This window comes from Cenococcum geophilum (genome assembly GCF_001692895.1).
Source record: "Cenococcum geophilum 1.58 unplaced genomic scaffold K441scaffold_1, whole genome shotgun sequence".
In the NCBI taxonomy this organism is placed as follows: domain Eukaryota; kingdom Fungi; phylum Ascomycota; class Dothideomycetes; order Gloniales; family Gloniaceae; genus Cenococcum; species Cenococcum geophilum.
Genome location: NW_027137559.1, coordinates 4,568,395 through 4,578,299, shown reverse-complemented (window position 1 = coordinate 4,578,299; position 9,905 = coordinate 4,568,395). Strand labels below are relative to the sequence as shown.

Here is a 9,905-nt window from a genome sequence, read left to right as displayed (position 1 = left end):
GACCCCCAGCAAGGGTCCTTTAACTTTCCTTTATTCCTCACTTCTTCTATTTCTACTTTCTTTAGAATATTTAGAGCTTCTGTCTTTTATATCTACACCCTAGTTACTACTTATTTTGTGTAAAGCTTTCCATTCCTATATCTTATGTTCCTGTTAGCGCTTCTATATTTAAATCTATTATTATTACCAGTTCTTCCTCTATTCTTACTAGTCGGCTATATACCCTTTATAGGTCGGCTATAAATATTATATTTGCCGTATTAAGTCTAATTCTTAATTGTTTTGGTCTTAAGCCTACTATTGCTGTCTATAGGGGTCTTCCTACGGGGCGTCCTCTCCCTTATGTCCCCTATAACCCTTATATCCCTAATCGGTCTAGTAATATTACGCGGTGTTGCTTCTAGCCTATTAAGGCTTGGGATAGCTGGCCTAGCCCTCTAGTGTTAAAGGTAGGAAATGCTAGGAAGGCATCTACGTCCCCCTGGCTTATTGCCTATTATTTCTATTTATATAACCTAGCGTGCAGTTATTCTTGTAGCTATTAAGCCCTTACCTTCCGTCTCCTATATTTAATGCAGTCTTCTCTCTCCTACGCCTTATATGTGCTTTGGTGGCAGTTTACGTATTTTATTTGGTCTTAATTTAAGTAATATCTTGTATTATAGGGGCCTGCACAGTGGCCGCAGCACACCTGTGCTGCGTATATAGATTAGGTGTGTCCCTATTATATATAGTGATAGTATTATTCTAGGCGTAGTCTGTAGTTATAGAGCCTTATGTTATATATAAGGCTATTTATAATTATTTCTTTTTAGATAAGGAGTTTTTGTATTCCTAGTATATATATACTAACAATAAGGGAGCTATATATTCGTCCGGCGTCTTCCTAGCAAGTCTCTAGCAACCCTTATATCCTCTTATTATTCTTATTATATACTTAGTTTATATTTTCCTGTTAAAGCTATTAGATTTAGGTGATTTTAAGTCCTAGTATAAGGCGTTCTATTTATCTTACTATCTTCTATATAATTACTGTATTATCCGCCTGGTGTCCCTTTTCTACCTTAAGGCTTATAGGAACCGCTAGGACTTTAACTAGGTAATCCTTATAGAGTACTTTTATGCTAATATGTTCTCCTAGCCTATCCCCTACCCTTACGGCTTATTCCTTTACCTATTAGTCCTTTAGGGTGACTCTAATGTCTCCGCTCTTAAGGTATTAAACTATAATAGCGTTATAGACCTCTTTACGTATCTCTATAAGGACTTCTGTTTCTAATTATCCCCTAAGCCCCTCTGCTTGTTCTATATTTAGTTATATTATAATTATATACCTAGTTATTAACTTAAGGGGGGTAGGTTCCCTATGCTGTAAAAGCGCAGCTATAGCGGCCTAGGTGCGGTTTACTAGTAAGGGGGGGTTATACTTATTTTTAATTTTGCTTAGCCGTTAGAGGATTTAATTAAGGGTTTACTAAAGGGGTGCCTAAGGTTTACTAGACTAGCGGAGCCATTCTACTAGCTATATTAGTTCGTTATAGCTAACGGTTACTCCCCTATAATTTTAGATACTAGACGCGTCTAATAGGCTTTATATTTTGTTAGATGCCTTCTTAATAGAGGTATTTCCGCTTTATGGTGTAGTATTCGCCTATCTTTATTGTGGAGGGCCATTACTAGGCGTAGTTCTAGCGGTTACGCGCAAGTGCGAGCCACCGTCGTTCGACGTGTGCCTCCCCTGCGATGCATGCATCTTAGGGGGATTCTCTAGGTGTTTTTCAGGGTTCTTTTAGTTGGTTTTGGTCTTTTTGGGCCGGGTGCAGCAAGAGCTCCAGTGTTTAGTGTTTGCTATAAATTATAAAGTTATTCTCTCTAGTAAATTCGCTTGCGATAATAATCTTATATCCTAACTAGGAGCTAAAATCTTTATTATTTATAAACGATCTATTAACAAATATAAAGAGCTTAGTAGTAGGAAGATTAATAGGCATATAGAGTAGTCCCTAATTAAGATAGTTTATTTACTAGAAAAGACGTTTATTTAGGGCAAGAATATTATCCTTAGTTAGTTTCTAGTGTTAGGTAGTAATAGAGAGATTAAATAAAGCCTTAGGTTAATAGATAGAAGTAATATAAACTCCACAAGCGCGTTACTTTATGTATCCTTGCTTTAGGGAATTAACGTTAATAACGTTAATTTTCTTACCTTAACCCTTTTGGCGTAAAGCAATAGAATCCTTATTTAGGGAGAGGATACATCTATTAAAGAGTAATAGTATTGTTAAATTAAGCTTTTCTTTTAGCTTTACTATAAGATTTGCCTTTACTAGCTTATCTTCTTTAAGAGCTAAGAATTAGTTGTCCCCTAAGATAATTATATTGTTAGTTTATATACCAATAATTCTAAATAGAGTTTCTGTGGTTGTAATAAGGAAGCAGGGATTAAATATAGAAGTAGTTATTAAAAGCTTCTCTTTATAGTGCTTGCTATAGGTAGCCTACTAATAAGTTCCTACTTCTGTGATTTTATATAATAGCTTAAGTATAACTATAATCGTATCTTTAGGATACTGGTGGCAAATTTGCTCTAGAAGGTATGCTAATATTAAGCGCTAAAGGTGCGTCTCTAATTAGGTATAGGCTTAAGTAATATCTTATAAATAAACCACTATTCTATTCTTTATTAAGGAGGGAGCTAGCGTAATAATAACTCGCTAACTAGCTTGTTAAATTATAAGAGATTACATAAGAATTACCTCCTTACTATTATTATTGTAACCTTAGATAATAAGCCTTAATTTCTTAAATGGGGCGTTAGTAGCTTTGCCTTTAATCTCGTTAACCATTCTTAACTTAAAGATACGAACTTTATTAAACTTAGTAGGGTTATACTTCTCGAATTTAAAGACTCCTCTTATAATAAGACCGTTAATCTCCTGCTTGTTAGATGCTTGGAAAGGAGCTTTTAGGGTTATAATACGACCTTCCTTTTAAAGCTGTTTTGCGAGCTTAAAGTTAGCCTTCTCTTTAGCTGTTATAAAGGCTATTAATAACTTAACTTTATTCTTAATGGCGGTAATAAATTATTCTTTAAAATTAATAAAATATTGGCGATTTTATAATCCCTTTAGGCAACCTCTACCGTGTTATAGTTATGGCGCATCTACTATAATTATATTAGGATTGTAGTCGTCTTTTAAAGTACGTTAATTGTAGTTCTTTTTTAGGGCCTTTTTTAGGGCATCCTATAAAGGCTTGGAATTATTATCTTTATAGTAAGGCTTAATAATAGTTAAATAGAATTAAGTAGGTTTATAAGGTATCTAAATAGTATAAGTTTAACCATTAATTGTAATAAGTTGATGTGGGCCTAACTATCCTCCCTTTTTACGCTATACGCGTACTTTAGACTAGAGTAGTAGATTAAGCGTAGTTAAGGTATTTAAGCCATTTCTTATTCCTAGTGTATTATTAACCTAGCGTATAGCGTAGAGACATTATACCTCCTTTATTACCTTATAAATAGCCTTAGCTTATTATATAACGGAGGGAGATAGTAAAGAATTATTAGTTATTTAAGGGTAGGCGCTAAAGACTAGCAATATAGGTACGAGTTTATCCGGGCCAGTGGAATTGTTAATAGCTTTAACAGCTATTTATAAGGTAAGTTCTTTACTAGCGTCCTTTAGTTCTAAAGAGATAATCTTATATACGCGGCGTAATAGCGTATAATATTATTTTACTTTTCTAATACTATTATATGCCTTAATAGGGACTTCCTTAACCTTAATTACTATTACCTTTATCTATTATTAAAACTCTATAGATAAGAAGTTCTTTTCTATATTATAGACGATTTAATTAGGGGGTTCTAAATAGACATTAATCTAGCATAACTAAAGGGCCTCCTATACGTTTCTAGCTAATATATCTTTTAAGAAACGCGCGGCTTAGAAAAAGGTTAAAAAGTTAATAACTTAGAGCACTGGCTTGCCGCTAAGATATATAACGTTAATAATAATATAGAAGTTAAAGTCGTAGTTATTTTTAAGGGTAAACTTAAATCGGCTAGGGGACTTCTAGTTTATTTAGTAGTAATAGTAATACTTTATAAGATGCTTAATTGCCTTAACCTTAACTTTATGGCCTGCTTGCTAAAGAACCCTAAGCAATTAATAAACAGATAGGTGGCCAAAATAATGGTGTAGTTGGCGTAATTTTAACTTAGTTAAGTGGCTTTAAGTAATACTCTTTTCTAGTTAATAAAGAAGCAACTAGGGGTAACCCTACTTGCGTATAATAGGCACCTAATTATCTCCCTAAATAAGTATATTTTTAAGGTTATTAAGCCTAACGCCTAATTTATTTATATCTTTAATGCAAAATAAAAACGGAGTATTTGTAGGAATAATATAGAAAGTGATATATCCTAAGGGGGTTTGGACCCTAATTATGCTAAGAGAGATTATAGTACCCTTGCCAAAACGAATTATATATTAGCCTACCGTTAAATAGTTAATCTAAATAAAGTTATTAAGCTACTAAAGAGCTTAAACTTAAGGTTCTCCTACTATAGATACTCCTGCGGCTCTAGTATCTAGTATAATACTATAGAAGATATTCGCTAAGTATTTATTATTAAAGGAGAACGCAGAGCTCTCCTTTAGCTTATTAAAGATATCTAACTTCGTAATAGAATAGAGCGTAGATTGGTTATTAAGAATAGTAATAGTTTGTGTGCCATCTACCTTACTATACTTAGTGAAGTATTAGTTAGGAGAGTAGTTCTTAATTTCTATATCTATAAGGAGCTATTTTGTAACGTGGCCCGCCTCCACGTCGCCATACGGCTAAAAAGACTGAGAGTGCTTGCGAACTTATCGCAAGCGCGGCGGGACCTAATATATATACTCTTACATATTTAGTCTTATTAATCTTACCCTTAAGATTTTCTACGCCTTTATATTAAACTAGGAAGCTTTAAAAGTAGGCTATAGTAACCTTATAATTTTTAATATTTCTTACACTCTAACGGAACTTATTATATGCCTCTTTTCGCTTATTAAGGGAGTGTCTAGTTAACTAGCAATTTAGTTTCTTACAAACGTAGCACTTTTTCTGGCAATTATTTTAAAATAAACCTCTATAAGGACCTCTATAATTACCTTATAATTAATATTAATTATACCCTTTACTATATTCCCTACTACGGCCGCTATATATTTAATTAGTCTAGTTATAATCATATTAGTTAGGAACGCTTAGTTAGGTAGAGCTTTTAGTATAAAGCTATTAAGATTCTTATGTTTATATTACAGTACCTACAGCGGAGCGTAGCTTAGTATATACTCCTTTAAATATATCCGCAGGTTTATATAGCGCTAAGTTACACTTAGGAACGCTACGGCATGCTAANATAACCTAGTCCCTTAGGCTGTTCTTATTTTAGTAAGTTTTAGTAAGTCCGCGTTAGATTTTCTAGAGTTTATTAAAGAGTAGTTAAAGGCACTTTAAATAAGTCTTTATTAGGTTAGAAGTAATAACTCTNTANAATATAGTCTCTNGCTATTTAGATATATAAAGTTAGCAATTTTTATTAGTCTTAAAGTGGGCTTTAGTAAGCTAAAGCATTATATTAAAGCTATAGTTTTTACCCGTAATATAGTCGTAATAGAATATTACTACCTGTCCCTTTAATATAATAAAGAAAGCGTAGTAGTACTAGTAGCATTAAATTTTAACCTTATTGCAACAGTTATAAAAAACCTATAGTTTTGCTCCAAGTATATTGTATAATTCTCCTCTAAACTTCTTCTCTTCGTCTAAATATACCTTTATTAGATTCGTAACTTCTTATAGTAAAGGGTTACCAGTTGGCTAGAGTAGAGAAGCTAAAGGCGGCGGAGGTAGAGGATAAGTATCTCTAGGTAGGAGAGCACCTTTAGGTAGGAGAGTAGTATTTTAGGGGTTTTATTCTAAATTAAAGTTGCCTTCTAAAGAATATAGGTTGGTTCTAGGTTTCCGTAATTAACGTATAATCTTAGCTTCTATCTATACTAGTTCTTCTATACTAGTAATAATAGCCTAAATATTACTAATAATTGGGTTACCGTTCTTAGTAATATATACCCCTTTCCTATAGAGGAAGTCTTAAAAATCCTAAATAATATTAACATTGCTAAATGCCTAGGTGTTAGCGGTCTATCCTATAAAATTCTCCCTAAAATATTCCTATAACTATATATTAGCGTAGTATCTACTTTAATAGAATATAATATAGTGTAGGAAAAAGCTATTAACTTATTTTATGGTATAAGTTATTATATTAAAGGTAAATTCATCCTAATTTTATTAATAAGTTTCGCGTATAAAGCTACCCCTAGTAGTAAGGAGTCTTCCTAGTCGTTTAAAGTAGGCGTAGCCATGTTTTTAGAGGGAGGGAAGTGTTATTAGTATAGGGATTATCGTTTAGTACGCGTTTGTAATATATATTTATTATTTAGTACGCGTTTATAACGTATATTTGCAATTATAGGGTTTAGGACTAGTTCTAGCCTTAAATCGCGAAGACTTATAAAGCGTATTGTTCTGCGTAATAGACGCAAGAATCTATAATCTTAGAAAGGCTTAGGACTAGTTCTAGCCTTTAAATCCTTAGATTTATAGAAGAGTTCTATTTAAGGTTTAGGACTAGTTCTAACCTTAAAAGACAGCTTCCTTTAGCACGAGTAGCACTAGTATAGTAGCTCGTCTCTTCTTAGTAGAATACCTAGCTGCTCTATAGTATAACAGTAAAGTTAACCACTAATTAGTGTTGGACTTATAAGGGAATATCACGTAGCTATGGTTCGTAGATAGTATAATAATTATTATTCTTATTAATTAATTCTTAAAGAAAGGGGTAAGGAACTTAAGGTTCCTTACCACGCTAGTGCCACGGCGGCACGTGACAGCAACTTGCTGTACGTAACGGCAACTTGCTACACGTGGTGGCAATATGCCTTATATAGTGACCACTTGCCTTTATTCCTAACAGGCGCATAGTTCCTCTACTAGTAGTTTAAAAATTCAGCCCTTCCTAACTACTATCTATTAGGCCTATTAGAAATAGGCTATTTAAATAATAAATTAGCTTTTAATTGGCTTAAGCACTTTAACGTATATAGCTCTTGGCGCTAGCTAGGTGTATATAGGCTCCTAATTTTTAATAGCTACGGCTCTCACCTTACAAAGGAGTTTATTAAGTATTACGACAATTAAAAGATTATACCATTTACCTTACCTCCGTATATAAGCCACCTTTTACAGCCTCTTAATATCGTTATATTTTAGCCGTATAAACACCACTATAGTAAGGCAGTTAAGTAAGCGACATAGATAGGCTGCACTAACTTTAATAAAGTTAAATTCCTCTATGTGATTAAATTAATTTATCGCTAAACATTTAAATTAAGTACAATTAAATTAGCCTTCTGGCAGGCAGGCCTTATTCCTTATAACCCTTAAATCGTCCTTAATTCTATACGCAAGGCGCGTCCTACTACCTTATAAGCCACTATCTACACCATATACACTAAGATCTTTACGTATAGTTTAGAAGAAAGTTTTACTACTAGCTTAGGAGGTATACAAAGATAATAAGGAGGCTATAGATATCTTTATAAAATTTATAAGAGGTAGTTCAGCAAATATATATACACGACTGCAAGCCAAACGCAAGCTTATAAATACACAAGCAGTTACCAGAGCTTGTTGGCAACGCCAAAAAAGTAACAGAAAGGTTATATACGCAGCAAATGCACGGTTAATTGTACAAAAGCGCGAGCAGGAGGAGGCTCTAAAAGCTGCACGTGCATTACTAAGGAAGGAACGGGCAACTGCGAAGCAGCTTCTTTAGGACGCCACAAGGCGGCCAGAGCCTTAACCTATTATATATAGAGACTCCTTCTATTAAGAAACCAGTACTACACCACAAAATTCTAAATATTCGACTTTTTAGTAGAGTTCTGCGGCTTTAAAATCATGGTCTTNGCAAATCTNACGTTGAGGTGGGCTCTACTCGTTGAGCTGGCCGGCACTTACCTCGGTAACGAGGTAAGTGGATCGCGACAGCGGCACGGGTATGCAGTCTTTATGCTCCATAGTCTTACCATGTATACGAGGGCTGAATAAGTAATCATGCTGAGAAACAAGACGTGAGTGGTGGGGCATACGTCAGGGCGCTTTGCCAAGCTTCGTGTTGATCCGAGTCCGTAACCTCAAACTAACTTGTTGCGAGAGTTACCTACTGAGTGCTTGATCGTATGCTTCTTTTCTCTTCAGAAATGAGATAAAATGTTCTCATGGGGTCATTGGGCGACCCGAAAATGGTCCTCCTTGAGCCTCCCTTCAGCTTCACTATCCCCTCCATCCACGACGACACGACTTTGGACTGCCGCATATATTACCCTGCACCTCTCAGAGACTCTATCTTAGACCCGTGCGAATGGCAAAAGAAGGGCGCAGTTGTTGCGCATCCATATGCTCCTCTTGGTGGAAGCTATGATGATCATGTTGTGGGCATTATTGCTGAGGAATTGTTGAAAGAAGGATTCGTGGTTGGCACATTCAACTTCAGGTACGAAATAGAGAGCCTCTGTTAATTGAGATCATCTAACATACTCCTCATAGAGGGGCCTACACATCAAAGGGCAGAACGAGTTGGACTGGAAAACCTGAGCTTGATGACTATGTATCCTTCGCCGGCTTCTTCATACACTACATCCACTTACTCAACCCTACGGTTTCCCGAAATACATCACCATCTACACCTTCTGTACCTTCTACCCCTTTCGACGCGCCCACCGACAATCATATTGGCTTCCATAGCGAGGGTACACGCATTATACTTGGTGGTTATTCGTACGGCTCTCTGATCGTGAGGCATATCCCACCCACAAACAAGATACTGGAGTTATTCTCTAAAGCTGAGGACGGTACAGCGGCAGCAGAGATACTTCTTCGGGCATCCAACCTCTCGATGCAGAGTAATCGCGAATGGGAGAATGCGCTAGCAGCCCGAAGACGGCAACAGAGCACGAGGGAGCAGCGATATACCAATGAGCATTCCCTATGCGTGACGATGGGTGGGGAAGAGACACCACCTGAGAAACGACGCTCTAGCCGTGAAACCAGACGAAGTTCAGAGAGAACAGGCAGCTTCGAACTCCCGAGAGGACTCGGATCAATGTCATTGCGCCGAAAGAAGAGAGAGCACAGTTTGTCCGTTATCGAGTCCCATATACCAACGAATTCTGGTCCATCTCAGTCCACAGCATACCTACTCGTCTCGCCGCTACTTCCGCCTCTCTCGACCTTTGCGGCTACATCCATGGGCCCCAAGTTTTGGAGCAAGCCTAAGGACCATCACGAGAATATTGTACTACGACCAACACTAGCTATATTCGGTGACCACGACTTTTTCGCCTCAATCAAAAAATTGCGGCCCTGGGCCGAGAAGCTTAGTAAAGAACCAGATTCTGCTTTCGCGTATGAGGAAATCGGTGGTGCCGGTCATTTTTGGCACGAACATGGCGTCGAGCCAAAGCTTCGAGAGGCGCTGAGGAAATGGGCGCACGGCCTCGATGATGTACAAAGATATCCAGAAATGAAATGAGAACTATGCAATCCTGAGAAACAGCTGGGAACGTGACACGTGACAAGGGCTTTCACGATTTTCTAGCTTTTCTCTGAGATGAAGTATCAGTCTTCTATACTCCTACGTAACTCCCCTAAAACGCGCTGACAACATTCCCAAGTTGCTTCATTCACGTCCTATGCAGGCCACATAATTTGCTGCGCCCTCATGCGTCCATACTTTAAAATTACTGCTTAACTCCCAAGGCAAAAACCCAGCAAACTGGCTA

The 9,905-nt window shown here is 36.5% G+C and overlaps 1 protein-coding gene across 1 annotated transcript; it reads left to right on the top strand.

Moving 5' to 3' along the window:
• Positions 1–8,366: 8,366 nt before the first annotated feature.
• Positions 8,367–9,655, top strand: K441DRAFT_532178 (uncharacterized protein; the record flags this gene model as incomplete). Its single annotated transcript, XM_067642228.1, has 2 exons — positions 8,367–8,617; positions 8,671–9,655. 2 exons carry the CDS (start codon positions 8,367–8,369, stop codon positions 9,653–9,655), a joined length of 1,236 nt encoding a protein of 411 aa, XP_067510452.1.
• Between the last annotated feature and the right edge of the window lie 250 nt (positions 9,656–9,905).